Genomic DNA, 20,816 nt, shown 5'->3' with positions numbered 1-20,816 from the left:
CGATACTCCATTCATTCATCACATCACATTGATGAAATCATTGCAATGTAATTATCTCTTAGTAACCAGTTGCATGTACATGTCCTTGATAACTTCTAGATATGAATTCAAATATTTTTGCAATTTCTCTTTCATTGTGGTGGTCACGTGACACCACCCGAGTTCGATTCCCCACTTTGTTGTCTAAAAATAGAAAGAAAAAGAAAGGAGAGACGCATATCCAGAATATCAGGCCATAGACGATCAGGCTATGTATATCAGCATCATATTTAAACTTTAACACTATGCATCAGATTTTCCTATAGAAGTTTAGTGACAATAGAAAGAGATCTGGGTAAATACAAGCTACCAATCTCAGTTTTCTTCAACATCGGGATGTCTTGAGAGATGACTTATCATATTGTCTTGCTTCTGTTTTTTCACACTAGAGCTCTCCCCACCTCCTTCCAAAGCTCTCAATTTATTCTTTATGGCAGCAATCTTATCGCTGCGAGTCATCTGTCTGTAATTGCTGCCACCGAGTCTCGATTTGCTTGACTCGCCTGCTGCTCTTGAAGTATCATTTGTTGTGTTGGTTATGAACCTTTCACTAGCGAGGCGGACGACCAATGGACGACCGCAAGCTAATTTTCCATGCATCTTCTCTTTAGCCAATTTAGCTTCCTGCATACTCACTTTACAAGCAAAAATAAGGAATGGCTTGACAGAGGTTATTATATTAAGGGTAAACCTAGCAACTTACCTCCTTGGAGCTGTATTCAATGAAGGCAAATCCTCGTGGCTCTCCACGCTTTGGCCCACGAGTGTGCCACAAGAAATCCTCAGATATTATCTTCCCATAAGGAGAAAACAGTTTAATGAGAGCCGCTCTGAAACAAGTTGATTCAAACTTCAATATGGAAGAGGGAAAACTTGAAGACAAATACATTGCATATGCTGGGACAGTATTTTTCCTTACTCCGTAATTCTGAGGTCAAGATTACCAATATAAAGTTTGCTTTCACACTTCTCATCAACAAAACCATTTGAATCCTGAGGGAGTAATTCCATAAAATTGAAAGTAGTGTTATATCTTCACAGCTACAAGATGGGGCAAAATATATACAGAAGCTCACTTAAATACCACCACATCAGAAGCAAAAAAGTTCTCAATTTTTTAGGCTTTAGACAAAAGAATATACTCGAGAAATCCAGAATCGGTGTTGACCCATTAAATTAAACTGATATTTGAACCTTATACTTAATATTAATAGATAATTCACAAGTGGAAACAAAATATGACTAGATTAGACTAGGCTCAAGAAATGAACATATAGCTAAAAGGTTCTTATCAATATATTACCGTTATGTGTATGGTTGTAGTATAGAATGATGTGAGTGTCTTGGGTTGGATGCTGATGGAGCAACCCACAAAATTTAGTGGACAAAGAATCAAAAACTAAGAAAGCAGAATCAAATACCTACCAGAAAACTGTCCTTAGGATGGTTTCAGCAAAATGCTTTAAAGCAATGATAAGTTTCACTAACATTCTCCACCTGAGTTAATTCTTTTTCCCTTAAATTTTTTATTTTTTATTTTTTATTTTTTATTTTAATTTTTGGTGGCAGGGGGTGGTTCTAGGAGCATAGAAGAAGGCACTCCGGGTTCAAAAAGGAGAGAAACTAGTGTTAATGACATGAACTCCAAAAAGATGCAACAAAAGTAGCATTCTCCCAAAAATATGTAAAATCCTCATATTCAAAATGTTCTCTTTAGTCTTTCATGCTATTCAACCTCCTGTCAAAGCCCAGAATGAAATTTATCCCCAAAGCTCTCGTAAATAAGATCCAGTCAAACTGTCGGATACAGTTGGCCAACCTGATTCGACCCACATGTGGCTACAAGCTCCCTCTTGGCTTCCCACTAAGGAAGTTAAAGAAGTTTGTAAGATGAAGACACCCTGTCTAATCTACATTCTCCATTTGGAATCAAGATTTGTCATCTCAATTGGTATCTAGTAAAAACCTATGGAAGTGCATATTCAGTAACAATCCAAGGGAGCCCCCATTTTAATATTTCAGACAAAATATTAGTCATCACCTTGAGCAAGGGCTAGTCTAGTTGTCAGACATATTAGGTCTAGCGTCCTCTACAACCAGAACAATGCTCTTTTCAGAATGAAGCAGGTATTAATTTCATTAATGCTTACCTTATCTTTGATGATGTTCCGAGACTTTAGATTCAAAGGCATACCCCGATGCCCAGGACTTTGCCACACCAGGAGAAACTACTCTCAAATATCTTCCTCCAAGTTTTACCCAAGTCTGATACTTTCTTCAAAGGAGATAAAATTCCAATTCTAGCACTCGGGTAAGAATCTTTCCCCACAGTCAAGTTATTGGAAAAAGTTGAAAAATAATTCAAGATCTATCCCCTTAGTCGGTGAGTAAAATTTAAATTCCTCTCATCAAAATTGAATACCTCAGATTCTCCTTCCTTCTAACTAAAATAACAGCCATAACTTTGAGGGAAGTGACCACCCAAAAATTTCATCTCCCTGCCTCAGCCATTTCTGTCTGCATCTCTATCTCCAAAATCCTTCCTCCTTTATTGTCAAACCAAGAAGATTGTTTTTCAGGTTGAATCTTGATTTATGATCTCCTATGAAGCACAGATACAGATTCTTTGCCTCACATAAAGTATCTTCATCTAAAAGAAAATAAATAAATAAATAACGTATCAGACACGTGATTGCCTAGCGTCAGATACTTCATGTGAGGCAAAGAATCAGTATCAGACACGTACCGGATACCAATACTGCCAGATACTTCCCAGATACGTATCTGACACGCGATTTGACGTATCTATTTCTACGCGTATATTTTTAAAGAAAAAATACAAGCAACAACTTATCTAATCTTTCCTAATCTAAAACTAGGCAATCTATTTAAAAAGTTTACTACTCGAGTCCAAAACTAAAAATAAATAAATAACAAACCATACCTTAGATTAGAATCATCTAATCTTCATCTTCACATTTGAGTTCCCACAAAATCCCATCAAAATACAAACCATTTGGATATCTTCAACAATTCAATGAAAAAAATTTTCGTTTATTTTCATACTTTTCTCTCTAATCTTCTTCTTTTTCTCTGCAATATGAGTCACTTTTCTATTGCATTTTATTAACTATTGTACTTCAACATCTTAGATGTTGCTTTTTTTGTATTGTATTTCAGTGTTTGTATTCTATTTTGTGTTATTGTTATTAACTTGTATGCTAAATTTATCTATATCCTAGATTTTTTTTTTAAAGAAAATGAAAATCTATCTTCAACGTATCAATATCTTCGTTTTTTAGAAATATGTATATTAAAAAAATGGCGCATCCTTAGATGTATCCGTATCGTCTGTGTCTGTGCTTCATAGATGATCTCCTATCCAATTTTTCACTTTCCTCCAGAGAATCCAGGGACACTAGTTTATCTTTTAGCTCTTTTATTTTGACAAACACATTAGCAGATATCCATCTGTTCCAACACTCAACTTCTTCTTGATGGTTTTCAACTTTAGCATGAAGAAGTGACCTGGCCAGCCATTGAACACCAAAGTTTTCCACCAATCTCCAATAAAGGGAAAGGTTACTAAATATAATAATAATAAATAAGGAGAAGAAAAGAGTGGTGGTTCAAACAACATGTAGGTTATAGAAAACAGGGTAAGACCCCAAATATAATTAAGAGATTTTATTAGAATGAGCAAGTAAATGCATAAAAACGAAAATGATCAGGAATATACCATAACCATAAGATAGCAAATTTGTAAGTTCAGTTCCACAAGGTATGAGAATCTTTCTGGATGTCGTGCATATCTGCATAAGTAGGTACATATTAAATAACAACTTAAGTAGGATTTCTTATTTGGAGACATCCAAAATGAAACAAAAAATACTAAATTATTAAACCAACAACAGATATAATACAAAGCACCAAACAAATATTCTAGAAATAAGTTAAAAGAACCCAAGCATTGATAAGAAAAATTGAGAGCAAACATTTAATCTTATCTAGGTCACATCAAGTTGCATCATAACTACAATTTCAAAACTATCAAGAAGCTAACTAACCCTTCGTACCGTCTAAACCCCTAGGCTCTTCCTCCATCTCAATTACTTTTCAAAGTATACATTCTTGTCCAACAATATTCAAAGGTCACGTTCATTCAATATGCTTCGCCCCTGCCGGGAAAGATTCTAATAGTGAATGAATAAGCAACCTTCTTTGATAAAAAAAACAGCACTTATCACAAAAAGTTAGTGATCCTAACAAATCAAAGGCAAAAAATAAACTACAATTAAACGAAAAGCAAACCCATTTCAAGAACTGTGCGATGATTAAACCACCATAACTTTCGACACAAGAACTCAAGATCAAAACCGATTCCTGATACGAAAGAATGAATGCTAAATATCTTGACCACAATACAATAAGTATAACATGAAAAGGGATCGCTGAAAACCCTAGAGAGTGGAGATTAGAGAAAGAGGATAAATGGAATTCTGGGATAATTGTGTATTGTGAAGAAGACAACGCTTACAGATCAAAGCTTAGAAGGCAACTTCGGAAGTTGAGATTACGATTTGTATGAAGAAGAAGAAGAAGAGGGTTGCCGAGTTCAGTAGCGACACTCGTAGGGCATCGTAATTTTGACCTCCACTCCAACTCCAAGTTCCACGACTAAATTTTTCAAAAGAAAATCTTTTGCCGGTTTGGTAACTATCTAACTCTCCTAACTATTTAGGTTTTTATTTTTGTTTTTTAAAATTAAGCATATTTTATTCTTATCAAAATTTGGCTTTATTTTTTGAAATCTACTTTTATTTAATTCTCAAAATTTAACTTTATTTTTTAAACCACTAGTAAAAGTAGATAACAAAAAAAAAAAAATTTGAAGAGAAAAGTAATGTCTATAAACTTAATTTTTAAAAACAAAAACAAAAAATTAAATGATTACCAAACGGGATTTTAGTGTTCTTTTTTTAAATTAAGCTTATTTCATACACATTTCTTATAATAATTTATCTTTCTTAAATACAATAGTTGAATTCTTAGCCAAATTTTATTTTTTAAAAAAAATAATAACTTTTTAAAAACCATTAGTGAAAAATAGATAACAAATGTAGAAATTTGGAGGTCCATAGGCTTCATTTTTTAAAACAAAAACAAAAAACAAGATGGTTACCAAAAAAACTTTTATTAAAGACCTGTTTTCAAATATAGGAAAATGAACAAAAAATTTACAATAATAACAAAATATCACAATCTATCTGTGATAGACGGCGATAGAATATCATTTGTGTCTATAGATATTTTTATCAGTTTTGTCATTTAAAATAATTTTTCTTTTATTTTAAATATTAATTTTCATACTTTTTTTACATAATATTAATTTCCAGACTTAGGTATTATTATATATTTATGAATTTAATATATATTAAAAGATTTATAATCGATTAAGTTTCACTATTATTTAATTACTATAAAATTAGTTTACAATTTCACTTCATAATTAGTTTACATTTATTAATAAACAATAATCTCAAAAATTGAAAGTGAATAATTAGTGAAAAATCGAAGTTAAAAGTGTTAGTCTTAAAACCTATGACTAAATTGAAACAACCCAAATCTCATGGTAAAATTGTAACATCTTGAACCTATGAATTAAATTGAAATGGACTAAGACCACATTTACATCAATTGAAAAGTTATCCATCAATGGTAATTTTAAAAATTAAAAAAAAAAAACTTCAATTAATTACTTTTGTTGTTGTTTACCTAATTATAATGAGATATGGAGCTTGCCTTGAAATTTGTAATCAAATGGAACAAAAAGTGTTTAATCTAACTGCGGTTGAAAATTACGTGGGATCCATTAACTTTAGCGTCACTGTCACAATACGAAAATTATTAATTTGTCACATTTATTGCTACATTTACAGTTGTCATTACAATCAAGAGCAATTCAATTATGTTTACGATTTAGGTCTATTATGACTCATCCATCAATGAAATCTCATTTCAATTACATGTGAACTAAATGTGAAATATTTTTTAAACCTAGGGACCAAATAGAAAACTAAACTTAAAATTTGACAAAAAAAAAAAAAAAAAAAGATATTTTTGTCCTTAATATTTTATTCCACATCCAATGACATGTCAAAGATAATTGTTTAATTTCATTTTCTTAAGATAAAATTGAGAATTTTTATTAAGCTTCAAAGGCACAAATTAAACAACCAGATTTTGAATGATAAGAATCCCACCAGCCTCATTAAAACCAAATAACCTAGCCTTCTTGGCTACAAAAAATGTGGTATATGTATTCATATTTCTTTCTGCAGACAGCGCAAATGGGATTAAAGGGCATCTCTGTTTCTGAAGATTAATTCTTGTAGGAATAATATTGTTGGCATATTTTCAAATGAAATAATTGACTTTCGAAGGAGTCTGAATCTGCCAAATTCTCTTCCATACCCTTCCCATTTCGTCTATATGCATAAGGTTGAAGCAAACAAAATCATTAAGTACTCTAATTATACTTAATTTGAGTTACAAACATGCTTAAAAAATAGTTTTTTCACATACAAGAGTTTCAGTTCATTACCTTTGAAAAATTCCATCTTAATCCTTCTACTCTCCACGAATTTGACCTTCAAATTTACAGTAGACCACCAAGAGAATCTCCTATACTATTTTCAGTTATGGATTTGAGTTGTGGAACTCTAAATCGAGAGAGAATTGGAAGTAGTTTGGAGAGGGTTTGAGAGCTCAAAGAAATTTTGCTGAAATTTCCAAAATTTCATAACTTCATCCATTTCAATTTGAGAAATTGAAGTATTTATTCAACATAAACATGCAAGTACTAAGTCTTTTAGCTAATTGGCACTTCATTTAGCACTAAGTGAGTGGATAGGGTACATATGTGGAAAAATCCACTAGAAAGCCAAATTTTGGATAAATCCACTCACATTTTATTTTTTCAATTTAAGAATAATTTAAATCTTAATTCAATTTCTATATATTGAATTTTAAAATAAAAAAATTGATTTAATTTTAATTAATTAATTAATTAATTACTAATTTAATATCAAATATTAAATTAATAAAACATCTAATTTAAACATGAATCCTTATTCATGTAAACAATATTTAAATATTTTAAACTCTTCAATTTACCATTAATTTTGATAAATTTAAGCGTTTAATTATATCAAATTAATTATCCAAACCCTAAAAATTGAAATTAAACACTTCAAATTCAAGCTCTAATTTCGAATTGGAACGTTTCAAATTCGCTCAATATTCTAATCTAAGGTGTAATATTTCACGAGCTAGTAGATGGACTTTTTAGACCTACAAATCATGAGCTCCAACAATTTGAGATTATTTGGCTAAACTCTTTATATCGAATTAATCAATATTCATTAACTACCGAGACACGCCACTATAACTCAGTAGTTGCACTCTCCTCACTGTAAATATCTTTGTGTCCAATTGATTTAACCATAATAATAAGTCGATCCTTCACAAGTTGTTTGTAATAACGGTTGGGTCAAATGTTGTTTTCCCCCATGAAATTACATCTTGCTCCTTAAGTCCCACTAATCCTCTAATGAACAATTGGTTTGTGATCCAATCACTAAACTGAGTCTCTCTCGGGTGATAGCTCTAAAAAAGAGTTATTATTCCTAGCTTAATTCGGACTTGTTAGTGGATTTTATGTGTTTATTTCCCTATTCTGTAGGTACCGAGCAATCAAGAATTAATCATTTGGTGAAGAATAGGGTTAATTTGAAGGAATTTGGAGTTGATTTGAACATTCGGGCTTCAGAGGAGCTGAAATTACCAAAATGCCATCGACTTCCACCGAGTATGATCAGCCATCGAGCATCATCGAGTAAAAGGCTGTCAAGTAATCAAGAAAATGCTACCAAATCAACGAGCGTCGAGTATCAAGTCATCGAGCAGCGAGTAGCGAGTATCTGGCATAGGACTCAGCATTGCAATGCTACTCCAAGCGTCACAACGCTCCAGAGTTGAATCATCGCCAGCGTCAACGCATCTCAACGCTTGAACTTCAACACTAAAAGACAGAAGCATCAGCATTGTAACGATTCTCTAGAGCATTGCAACGCTACGACCATTGACGGACAAGCAACGAGGCGCGCACACGATTGAGCGTTAGCCATGCGTTGGACTTCTTGCCTGACGCTTCCCTTCAGCCGCATCAGCGTTGCAACACTGCGTTGATCTCTATATATACTTCTCCTTGGCCCTAGATCAAAACATGCCGAATTTAGGAGGCAAATTGGTGGATGTCGAAGTAAAACTTCATCATTCTTCCTTTTCCTTCAATTTTCAGTATCTTTAGGTTAATTTTTATTTTATTTCATTTTCGGATTATGGACGTGTTTTGAACACTAATTGAAAACTTTCTCCAAGAAATAACTCGAACAAGTTCGAACACGACCACGAAGGTTTCCTCGATATTCTCAGAGTGAAAACCCAATAGTGGTGGACTCTGGTTATTTTGGATTTGAGGGAATTTTTGTGGAGAGGAAGAAGGAATTGAAAAATGTTTACCAAGAAAATTCAATTCACATCACATAATAGTATTGTCTTTTCTCTGTGTATCACAAAACGATCATCTTCCAAGAAGAAGAAGAAACCTTTTCTTTTCTACATGCCAATATAACCACCACCCACTTACGTGAGTGGAAGGGAAAAAATGGGAAGAGAGTTGTAACTCCCTCTCTTATTATTAAAATAATAGTTAATATAAATATAAATATGATAACTAACTTATCATATTATATATATATTATCAAATATAACATATAACTTATAGTTTTAATATTGTATCACATACAATATAAACTATAATTTATTTTTCCTCTTATATGGCATTTAATATAAATCATATTTATATTAGGTTTAACAACTATGAATCTAATTCATACAAACTATATTTAAATCTCGTTCAAATATTTATTTCCTCTCTTTAAACTATAAAGTATCAAATACATTATAATAATTATATCATATATAATTGAAATAACTTAATTGTATCATATATAATTAAATCTCTCTATTAATTTGAACAATTCAAATTTATCCAAAAATTGATTCTCAATTAATCCTATTGAGCTACCAAGGGGACCTCATGGACTTGTCGCTTAAAGCTCCAATGGTACATGAATAATTAATTAAACTCTTTAATTAAATTATTTACCATCCGTTAACTGTCGAGCACTCTACTAAAGATCGACAGTTGCACTCTTCGCACTATAGATATATTTTTATGTCCATTGGATATAACCAATCAACAGTACAATGACCTTGCACAAATTGCTCGTAGATACAGCTAGGCCAAATTATCATTTTTCCCCTGTAGTTACATCTACCTCCTTGATCCCTATAATGAACAATAGATCATTGTCTAACTATGACTAAACCTCTCACGGGCCAAGAGAGAGTGTGATGCTACATTATTCAAGACCCGAAATCAGCTCTTAAGGGAGCAATTTATCTACTTACCCTGCCTCGGGAAGTGTGTAGTTGTGCTCCCAACTCCCTAAGCAGATGAATTCCCAAAATGTTAGACTTGTTGAGTCGATGATCTGACCACTCTCACCTGTACAAATCAAAGGACCGCCCTTATAGGCAGAAGTTCACAACTCAAGATTCAGGTCATATTACCTATGGTCATCAGAGATGTCCAATTTCCTCATGGGACGGGCCTAGTGGGGCGGGGTGGGGATTCTCCGATTAGGCGGGGAATGGAGGAGGAAGTTGGGAAAAAAAAATTCTACGTGAGTTAAATGGGAGCGGGGACGGGGAATGCATTCTCCATCCTCATCCCAATTAGTTTTTACATATTTATTTAGTATAGTTATCTAATGTCATGTTATTATTATTATATAAATATTATATTTAAATTTTAAATTTGATTATTTGCTGGGAATCATAATAAATATGTTTAAATTGAATGTTTAAATTTATATTATATATGAATAATTTGATTTATATTTATTTCTTTCTACTAAAAAATATTAATTAGCTTTTTTAGGTCAAATTTTGAGTAATTTATCTTTAAATTCAAATTGTCATATAAAACTAACCATAATAAACAATTTAGTGATAAAGTTAACTATTTAATTGAAATTTGCACACATTAGTGATTTAAATTAATTGGCTTTTTACAAACAAAAAAAAGGTAACAGGGAAAAATTCCCGCGGGGAATCCTCGCCCCGATCCGCGTGGAGAATTTCACGAGGATGGGAAATGAAATGGGGAGCGGGGATGGGATGAGGAATGACATCCCCGCCCCCACCCCGTCCCGTCCCGTGTACATCTCTAATGGTCATCTTGGTGAAATATAAGTCTCTATTATGAACGGTGTTATATAATGAGACTGAACATTTCATGGTCCGGTCTTAAATAAACTCGTTTGTATAAAATATCCCCGCTCACATATCTATGCATGAATGATCAAGATTAGATCATTTGTAGCATTTTACAAAAATTGTAACACCTACAAAGCGGACCATACTTATAGTGTCAAGATACCCAACTTTATCCATTTACTATAGACCATTTAGGTTATCACTTAAACATGATCCACCCGTATATCTCTACATACATGTTTAAGTTACAAAAGATAACCTTGGATGTTAATTTATTGGTTTGTGGTCAATGCAACTAAAATATCATATATTTTATAGATAATGAATAAAATATCATATATTTTATTAAATACACAATGAATTTGTTCAATAATGTTTACAAACTATAGGACCCTACGAAATTTAGGACATCAACCCCAACAGGAGGGTCTTTTAGGAGTCTTGGAGACCCTGGTTTTCCTTCACGAATAAGACCTTTTTTTTTTCTTTTTTTCTTTTTTTTAAAAAATAACATACTACAGAAAGAAAATATAAATTGCTCTAAATTGACTTATAAAACCTTAGGTTATGGAAGTTTAGGATACAATTATTATTATTATTATTTAATAGATAATTCACAAGTGGAGTTACGAAGATTTAAATATTTTAGGCCTTGCTTGATAAGTTCTTTTTGTTTTTGGTTCATAATTTTTAAAAGACAAAGATCATATATACTTGGTTACTCTTGTTTTTGTTTTTGTGTTTTTTTTTTGTTATCTAAAAACATCTTTCAATGTTTGGCAATATTTTTATTTTCTGTTTTATTAAAAATTGAAAGAGAAATTATATTTGATAATTGTGTTTTTATTTTCTAATTCTAAAAAATAAAAATAGAAAAAATAATATTTTAAAAAACATCTTTCATCTTTCAATGTTTGGCAATATTTTTGTTTTTGTGTTTTTTTTTGTTACCTGTATAATATATTTTTTATAAAAATAATCAAACTATACTTACAATTATTTTTTTTATTCAATATATACAATTATACAATTGTATACTTATTTTAATTTTTTTAAGAATCCATATTGATAAAATAATATGAATATTTTAAATATACTAATTAATCACAAATAAAATAAGAAAATAATAAAAATAAATATATCAACAAAATACAAGAAGATAATTTCATTTTGTAGGAACTAGTTATAGAAAATAGTAAAAACCATTCATTTGAAATATCGACATTATTTACCCTTTAATTTCATATAAAATTGTAGCAATTATTATAATAAAATAGAAAGTAGATGAAAGTAGACAAAGATTGCAAGGACTAGGCTTAAACTTGGGTACGAGAAGTGAAATTTTCCTATACTACGGTAGTATAGGAATGAAAATTTTTTCATACTACCTCCATTTATTGTGTGTTATGTCAATGTACTTTTGAAAATAGAATAAGACTCACTGACATTAATATGAGGTCTATAAATATTTGTGAAGACAAGTTTATAGTGTAAACATAGAGAATATGGTACTATGATAATACTATAAATTTTTCTATCGGAGCAAGGCCTTTTAGTTTATTGGATAATGAAATAAATTGGTAGAAATTTTTAAAAACAAATTTTTAAAAAAATTCTTAACATGCTAAAAAAACGTTTTCAGAATCGAAAAAAATAAAAGACTCAATTGGATAACAAACATACTTGTTTCTTAAAAACTAAAAAAAAAAAAAAATCAATTATTTTTTTTTTTTTATAAAAACAAAACACTAAAAATAGTTATCAAACATGAATGATTTTTGTTTTTTATGAACAAAAAACCAAAACCAAGTTTTTAAAAATAAAAAATAAAAAGATTAAATAGTTATTAAACGAGATCTTATCAAACGGCCTCTTGGTATTTTAATTTTTCTTAATCTTTGACTTCATGAAAAAGAATATATGTTAATGATTGCTATTCACTTTAGTAATACAAGTTTAAGGGAATTGATTATGGTTCACGCTCCATTGAAAATTAGCTATTGAGTTTGAAATAAATGTTTAATTTTTTTTTAAATATATATATATATATATTAAAACGTAAAAGCAAACAAACCGAACCATTAAACTGAAGTAAATTAAAAAATCTTCCGAATTATATCCATCCATGGTATTATCTACAAAATAAATTTTAAATCCACTTATAAGTTTTTTCTTTTGAGAAAATTTATGAGTTATGAATTAAAAAAATTTACATTCAGGTCAAATTTAATTTTAAGTTATGGAATTTGAAAGCAAACTCTTTCAATTTTCTTAAAAAAGAAAAAGAAAAATCAAATGGTCCCATTAACAAAAAGTCGAGTTTCATTTATTTATTTTTAAGTAAAAACCTTTGTTTAAAGCAAATGTGACATCCCTTTAAATAATAAATGAAAATAATTAACATTTTGACAATTAGTCCAAATATAATTCTTTTAAGTTAGCCGTTTTTTTTCCTCAAACATCACAATATTAAATTTCCATCAACATGTCGAAATTTTCATCGATATTATTACATTTTCATAGGTCTGATATCGATATGAGAGTGAAATGGTGAATTGATATTTCTATTATATCATAGAAAAATTCACGAAATGTAATAATTAAGTAACAAAATATCACTAATGTAAATATAATATAAATAATAGACATGTAAACTTGATTAAAATCATAAATATTTATTTGCTAATTTAAGTTTATTTTTTGATTTTTTTGTTTTTTATAATATTTTCAGAAATATTCATCGAAATCGAAATTTTATCAATATTTTTATCATATTTCCGTAAAATTAAGACCTCGATATTTATTGAGACATCGACATTTTAAACATTGATTAACGTTAGCAAAAATTAAACAAATGGAAAAATGACAAAATTTAATAAAATTTAGAGTGAAATTTTATAAAATTTGAAGCTAGAGTCTAGAAGTTAACAAGTTTAGGATAAAAATCTAATTTTACCAAAACAAAAGAACGAAATTTTATTATTCTTAAATGATAAATAATTTATTGTTAATTTGTTTTGAAATTTAAGCGCCTGTGCCTCAGTGTATAGAGCGTCTGTTACCCAATCAGAAAGTCGTAGGTTCGATCCCTACCTGGCGCGTTTTTTTTCCTCCTAAATTAAGATTTATTTTATTTAATTTTCTATTTTCTATTTTCTATTTTCTATTTTCTATCTTCCCCTTCAAAATATCCATTTCTCATTTCTCTCAAACTGATCAAATTCCTCATTGTTGTTTTGCCCTAATTCTTACATTTGAAGGCAATGCGAAGCCTTCAACTTCTTCCCAATCCGTTCTTCTTCAATTCCTTCCATTCCAAAACCCTAATTTCCCCAATTCCTAACCCTAAATCCTTTTCCAAATCTCCCTCTTTCACCCCCGTTAAATCCGTCCTTCAATGGAATCGGAAGCCCGAGCTCGCCGGTGACACTCCCCGCGTCGTCGTCATCACCTCCGGCAAAGGCGGCGTTGGTAAGACCACCACCACTGCTAATGTCGGCATTTCCTTGGCCCGCCTTGGCTTTTCTGTGGTAGCCATTGATGCCGACGTTGGTCTCCGGAATCTCGACCTTCTTTTAGGGCTTGAGAATCGTGTTAATTACACGGTTGTTGAGGTTCTTAATGGGGATTGCCGGTTGGACCAAGCTTTAGTGAGGGATAAACGATGGTCAAACTTTGAATTGCTTTGTATTTCTAAACCTAGGTCGAAATTGCCGATTGGTTTTGGTGGGAAAGCCTTGGTTTGGCTTGTGGATGCGTTGAAAGCTAGGCAAGAAGGTTGTCCTGATTTCATTATTATCGATTGTCCCGCTGGAATTGACGCTGGTTTCATTACCGCCATTACACCAGCCAATGAGGCAATTCTTGTAACCACACCGGATATCACGAGTTTGAGAGACGCCGATCGGGTGACAGGATTGCTCGAATGTGATGGTATTCGAGACATTAAGATGATGGTGAATCGGGTTCGAACCGATATGATCAAAGGGGAGGATATGATGTCTGTGCTAGACGTACAAGAGATGTTAGGCTTGGCTTTATTGGGTGTAATTCCTGAGGATTCAGAGGTAATTCGTAGCACAAATAGAGGGTACCCTCTGGTCTTGAACAAGCCACCCACATTGGCGGGTTTGGCCTTTGAGCAGGCAGCTTGGAGGCTTGTTGAACAGGACAGTATGACGGCCGTGATGGTGGAGGAGGAGCCGAAGAAACGAGGTTTTTTCTCGTTCTTTGGAGGCTAAGAGATCAAATTCTCTTAGGAGAAAGGTTGTCTAGATCTGCTCTGATCTTAAGGGGCCATGTATAAATTGGAGTAGAAGGATTTTGGTAGTGTTAGAAGAGCAGCTGCAACTGCCACTATTTGTTCAAGAGGAGATGCTACGTTGGTGAGTACTTCTGTATAGTTGGTGTGATCCTAATTCTCTTGATTTCATTGGTAGATAATCTAATATATTAGTTTTAGACTCCTGTTTTGGTGCTTATATTTGTTAGGGAGAGAATTTTCACCATCTGTTTTGAGGTTCTATTATGTTCTTGTGATTGCTTTGATTGGCTCCGAGAGCACTTTTAATGAGTAAATGATGGAATGAAATAACCTGGTATGTTGATTTTAAAAAATGTTATCGTGTAATGGTTTTAAATTGTTATCTCTTCCCATAGAATCCACAGTTTTGAGTCTGTTCAACTAAGATGTAAGAAGCACAAAAGTGTTTGGATATGTATAACACTTGTTAGTTAGTTGTACAAAGTCAATAAAGGTTTAACTTTTGTTAGACATGTATCGAATCCTTGTTAGTATACTAAAAGATACCTAATGTTATAAGACATAAGTATTAAAATTTGAGAGCAAAATACATCAAACTCATTTGTTAGCATATAATTGCATAAACTTATTGACTTTGAATTTCTTTCTTGTATAAAAATGATTTATATTTTAAAATATGTATTTTAACGAATTTGCTCTTTCCATTTCCGTATCTTAGATTTTAAAAGATGACGTGTCATCATGTCTTTGTTGTGTTATAACTGTATGATTATCTGCATCCATGCTTCTTAGTAGCTAGCCGATAAGCAACAAAGATCTATACTCATAAATTTCAGTTAAAATATTGTTATGAAGCTTTGAGGTAACTTTATTAAATTGTTGAACAAATGATGGACGGAGTGTTGTGTTTCTAAGTTAGATGCAGGTATTTTATCACGGGACAAGACTGTTTCTGTTGGGGTTTCTTTTTTTCTTTTTCTTTCTTTTTAAAATAATAATAATAATTATTATTATAGTTATTATTATTATTATTTTGGGTTAGTAATATATGGCTGCTAAATTGAGTTGAGTTTTTTTTTTTTTTTTTTTTTCCCTCTTTTCTTTTCTTTTCCTTTCCTGATTGAAAGTGTAAAATCAAATCTAAATTAATTTTAAATGGTTAAAGTCTTGTTTTAGAGTAATTTCTGAATGGCAGGAAAGTGATTTTAACCCTTTTAAAGTCATTCTCATACGTGCTTGTAACTAAGTAGAAATTTCTCATAGAGAAAAGTTGAAGTAGAATAAGTTCTTTCGGATGCTCCGAGAAAATTGAAAAAGTTGAAGGCAAATAAGAAACTTGGATATATTAACTGTGGATTGAAATTCTTTGAAGAACTTTCTATTTTCAGTTTTGGGTCTTAAGCTTGAATTGCAATGAACTCCCTTTGAACTGCAGGTACAGATGAGGGGAGCTTATGCAAATAAGTTTGTTAGCTTCTTTAAGCTCAAAGAAGCAAATGGTTTTTGCTATAATATTACTTCGCTGAAACTTGTTCAATAATTCATTATTTACTTGGCTAGGTTACTTATTATGGATAGTTCAAATATAGCAATCAGGCTAACAGTATTAATAGATATAACATAATATAAAAAATTACAAATATAGCAAAATTTAAATAGTTTTTTAGCGATAGATCATATTTTTGGTAGAAGTCTATTGGTGATAGACTATATCACAATATTTATAATTTTTTAAAATACTATTATACACTTGGTTATTTTCCTTAACAATGCTACTCATTGTAATTACTTTGTTCATTATAAATTTGAAACATAAAATAGGGAAATGATAGTATTTTAAGGGTCAATTATTTATTATTATTTTTTTTTTTTGTGAGCGTGCGCCAATTGAACAATAGTTCAATGTCATGAAAAATAAAATAAAATAGTTGAACTAATTATTTTCGAGAAGTTATTTGAGGGTGAGTTCAAGAAAGTTTTAGACAACCATATGCATAAAAGCACCTTATTTTATTTATTCATTTCACACTACCTTCAAATTAGGTAGGTTCCAATTACCATATATATCATTCAATTTAATAAACTTATGGCTAACTTGAGAATAGTTTAATTGGTTAAGGTATTATATTTTCGAATTGGATGTTAGGAGTTTGTATTTTAGGGGCGGATACAAAATGAGTTTGATTTTGTATTCAATGATTATTAGGAGACGAGGATTTTTGAATTTATATATTTGATAATTATGAGACAAGCTTGTTGGAATGATTTCATTCAGACACTATCAATTCCCACCAAATTGTCACATAATCCTTTTGGAGGTCGAAAATTTAATATTCCATTATTATCGTTGTTGTTGTTGTTTTGAGATAACAAGAAAAAGACACATCTAGCTAAGATTATACCTCCAAGTGTTGTATTCATGTACAAGGAACAATTAAATCACAACTAGAGATGTAATTTATTTACATAGTGATTTTCACATACAATTAAGTGACCTAATTTTTGTCATTATTTTCAAAGTCAAATTATTCTTGTACATTTGTAGTAAAAAGAATATATATACATTATTTATACATAAAAATATATTAACATAGATAGATAACTAAATGATGATGTGACATATCTGTTAGATAAATATTCATTGATCCATCTATAAAATCCATTTAATGCATTATTTAGAAAGGAGGGTATGTTAGCTAAAAAAATTAGCTTAGAAAGGAAACTAACTACTAATAAAATTCCTCAAAAATTGTCTAATGAAATTCCACATGTGGAAACAGTTGTATATTGCCTTAGAACACACTTCCAATAATAAGCCCACAACAACTTCCATAAGATATGATGAGGTTGGAATGAAACTATGTCGCGGTTAACAAATTATGTAGTTCACATTACAAATTTAGTTTTTTATGAGAATCTAGAATTTAATCTTTATGATTTAAAAGTTACAAATTTATGACATTATAGAAATTATTTGTAACGCTTTATCAAATTACTAAAATGAAATTCCTACTTTTATTAGAAATTTTTTTAAATCAAATTTATAATCTAACCTAAAGCAATCGCATGGTTTTATTCCAGTTACATCATATCTTATGGAATCAATTTTATATATTTATGTATGTGTCTGTTTTTGTATAAAATATTCTTTTCAAGGATGGATTAATTTAGGTAACATAGTGTTGATTTGTTTTGTATAAAATCCGATTTATTTATTTATTTTTTTAGTTCGGTCGCCATTGATAAAAAATAGAACGTCGAAATCGACCTAGACAAAGCAAAGGTCTGTATATTCCATTTTTATTATGTTGGATGGATATTTTAATTATTTTTGTTGTTCAGAATAAATGGCCAAATTATTATCTGAAAAAAAGAAACAAAATTCCAATTCCAATTTACATAAAAGAAACAAACTCAATTTTAATATGTAAATAAGAAAAATAAAATGTCAAATTCAAAATAAAAATAAGGAAAGGGGAAAACAAAAAGGAAAGGTCCAATTAGGTCCAAAATTGAAAACCGAACGTTAACAACCCGAACTACTAGTTTTATTATTTATTGGATATCGGTTTGGTTTTCCTTTTTTTTAAGAAACTAATTGATTCGATTTAGTTTCTGACTAACTCTAGTACCGAAAAAACTTATCTCAACTATCATCCTCAATACTGGTGATAAGACATATAACGATATCGTAGACTACATACTACATAATGTATGCAATGAACTAACAACGTATCCGTTTACATTGGCTTATAATCAAAGTTTGTTCACATCTTGCAATGCAAGTAATTGTGTGATCATGTGAAAATGAAGAATCAAAATATTTGGCACAAGAAGATTGAAGAAACAATAGTCTAAAAATCAATATAGATTCTTTCAAGTTAACAAGGTTTTTGGCTTGTAACAAAAGTTGTAATGGATATGAATTGGTAGGTGCAGCTTCAAAGGCAAAGTTTTTCATAACTTGCACGATTGATGCAATATTGAATAAAGACTAAAATAATAATAATAATAATGATAATAATTGGTTAATTTAGCAAAATCCTAATGATTTGAATAAACGATGGCTATAAATTTTCAATATATATATATATATATATATATAAATCAACTTGTCTCATATTGTGGATGCTTGGCCTTTCGTGTAGATTAAGGATAGCTCCAATTTTAGATATCAAAACATGGTTTGCATCACACCCCTTTATCTTTCTTTCCTTTCTAAAACTATTTTTATTGCCATTGGTTTTTAATGGATATATATATATATAAAATACATATTTAGTGTACTTTTAAAAAAGTGCTTTTCCGTCCCTATATTTTTTTTTTAAATAACAATTTAGTTCTTAAACTTTAGTTTATAACCATCCTTTTTGTTAATTGCTTTCTAGAAGCAGGTGACGTTAGCTAAGGTTAGGAAGGTGTTGTACATCACAGTAAGAATTACAAATTTGGTTATTATTGGCCATCAGGTGGAAAAACGCGCATTTCACCAAGGTTATTTTTTCGTGATCCTTTCAAAAACACTATATATTTCAGCTTTTGGTTGGGTTGGAGGGCAAGGAAAAATTACGAGTGTGGTGACCTACTTTTGAAGCTACCAAAGATTTGAAAATCGTGCTTGAATCCTCTGTTTAGAGATATTGAAGTTCTTCAATATGGGAGGAAGAACCTCGAGCTATAGCTGCCTTATCTTCTTCCAAAGAGAGTAGAAGATTGCAAGCTGGACAGAAGAGTCCAATGGTCGTGGTAAGTGAAGAAACTGTTCATCTTCTGTGTTTTTCACTTGAATGAGCTGGTACTACCACATTTGTATTGTGTGAGCTGCTGAATCCTAACAAAAGTGACTGAAAGTGGATGTAGACTTTTATAGTTGAACCACTATAAATTGTTGGTGTCTTGTTCTCTCTTCCCTTGCTCTTAAACTAAAAATAGCTAGAAGATTTGTTGGTTGTGTTGTGTTTCAATATTCTCTAAAGTTAGTAAGCTTCTCAGCAAACTTAACAATTGGTATCAAAGCGTTCTATGGTATTAATCTATTTGCTGTTTGTCTCATTGTCTGAGAAAATGACAACCAAGTTTGTGGTTGAGAGATTCAATGGAAAAGGGGATTTCTCCCTTTGAAAGAAGAAGATGAGAGCGTTGTTGGTGCAATAGAAAGTAGTAAAAGCGTTAGATGAATCTGATGACAAACCTGAGAGCATGACCGATGAAGACTTTACTAAGATGAAAGAGATTATATACAGTACGATCATCTTGTACCTGGCAGATAATGTTCTCCGACAAGTGAATAAGCAGGATACAGCAAAAATGGAAGAAATTAGATGAGATTTATATTACGAAGTCTCTGACTAATAAACTATACCTTAAGGAAAAGTTATTTGAATTTAAAATGGATACATCAAAAGACTTAGAATAGAACCTAGATGAGTTTAATAGAACCATAATTGATTTAAGTAATATTGGTGAGAAGCTAGATGATGAGAATAAGGCTATCATATTGCTTAACTGGTTGCCTGAATCATACAATGAGATTAAGAATGCTATTAAATATGGTAGAGATAGCTCGGGCATGGAAATTGTTATTAATGCTCTAAGATTTCGTAATCTAGAATGTAAGAAAGCAGGTTCCAAAGACGGTGAAGCTCACTTCACTAGAGGAAGGTCTGAAAAGAAGTCATCTAAAGGGAGTTCTAGTAGGGGAAAATCTGAAAATGATAGAGGGAGATCCAAATCTCAAGGAAAAAGCAGGAAGTGCTTTTACTGCCATAAAGAAGGACATATCTGGAGAAACTGTATTGAGTTGAGGAACAAAAGAAGAGTAGAGAATAAAAAGGGATAAGAAAACAACAATGCTAACATCATTAAAGGCTACGAGACAGCTGAAGTTTTGATTGTTGCAGAATGTGTATCTAACTTTGGATCATCTGACTGGATATTGGATTCAGGGTGTTTATACCATATGACACCTATCTGAGAATGGTTCTAGGACTTCAAACCTCTGAATGAAGGAAAATCTTGTTAGGCAACCACTGTGAATGCAAAATACTGGGGATATTGGTTTCATTCAAGTGAAAATGTTTGATGGCCATATTAGAACTATCTTCCA

At 31.1% G+C, this 20,816-nt stretch overlaps 2 protein-coding genes across 9 annotated transcripts; one reads left to right on the top strand and one right to left on the bottom strand.

Annotated features, from left to right (window-relative positions):
• Nucleotides 1–28: 28 nt before the first annotated feature.
• LOC120067715 (RNA-binding protein-like RNA recognition motif protein) lies at nucleotides 29–4,757 on the bottom strand. 8 transcript variants are annotated; one of them, XM_039019268.2, is made up of 7 exons: nucleotides 4,577–4,731; nucleotides 4,351–4,422; nucleotides 4,116–4,217; nucleotides 3,779–3,851; nucleotides 959–1,032; nucleotides 743–869; nucleotides 29–663 (listed from the first exon to the last, which is right to left on the bottom strand). In XM_039019268.2, exons 4-7 carry the CDS (start codon nucleotides 3,785–3,787, stop codon nucleotides 355–357), a joined length of 519 nt encoding a protein of 172 aa, XP_038875196.1. In that variant the 5' UTR covers nucleotides 3,788–3,851; nucleotides 4,116–4,217; nucleotides 4,351–4,422; nucleotides 4,577–4,731; the 3' UTR covers nucleotides 29–354. The 8 variants fall into 8 exon arrangements, with proteins under 8 accessions (XP_038875196.1, XP_038875199.1, XP_038875194.1 ...); XM_039019271.2 differs by having other exon boundaries at nucleotides 4,107–4,217; nucleotides 4,577–4,714; XM_039019266.2 differs by lacking the exon at nucleotides 4,351–4,422 and having other exon boundaries at nucleotides 4,577–4,757.
• Nucleotides 4,758–13,587: 8,830 nt separating this feature from the next.
• On the top strand, nucleotides 13,588–15,220 carry MIND (septum site-determining protein (MIND)). Its single transcript, XM_039020310.2, has one exon. The coding sequence runs from the start codon at nucleotides 13,710–13,712 to the stop codon at nucleotides 14,685–14,687; it is 978 nt and encodes a 325-aa protein (XP_038876238.1). The 5' UTR covers nucleotides 13,588–13,709; the 3' UTR covers nucleotides 14,688–15,220.
• The last annotated feature ends 5,596 nt before the right edge of the window (nucleotides 15,221–20,816 follow it).

This window comes from Benincasa hispida, chromosome 12, assembly GCF_027475165.1.
Source record: "Benincasa hispida cultivar pf3 chromosome 12, pf3_genome.v1.1, whole genome shotgun sequence".
Taxonomy (NCBI): Eukaryota; Viridiplantae; Streptophyta; class Magnoliopsida; order Cucurbitales; family Cucurbitaceae; genus Benincasa; species Benincasa hispida.
This window is presented reverse-complemented; position numbering and strand designations above follow the sequence as displayed.

Excerpts from the sequence above, each read along its gene's own strand:
- MIND (XM_039020310.2), top strand. The coding sequence starts at position 13,710 with ATGCGAAGCCTTCAACTTCTTCCCAATCCGTTCTTCTTCAATTCCTTC.
- LOC120067715 (XM_090308179.1), bottom strand. The coding sequence starts at position 2,231 with ATGCCTTTGAATCTAAAGTCTCGGAACATCATCAAAGATAAG. Across the intron at positions 1,033-2,189 it reads GGAACATCATCAAAGATAAG|GATTCAAATGGTTTTGTTGA; the intron begins GTAAGCATTAAT and ends TTACTCCCTCAG. Across the intron at positions 870-958 it reads CTTGACCTCAGAATTACGGA|AGCGGCTCTCATTAAACTGT; the intron begins GTAAGGAAAAAT and ends AACTTGTTTCAG.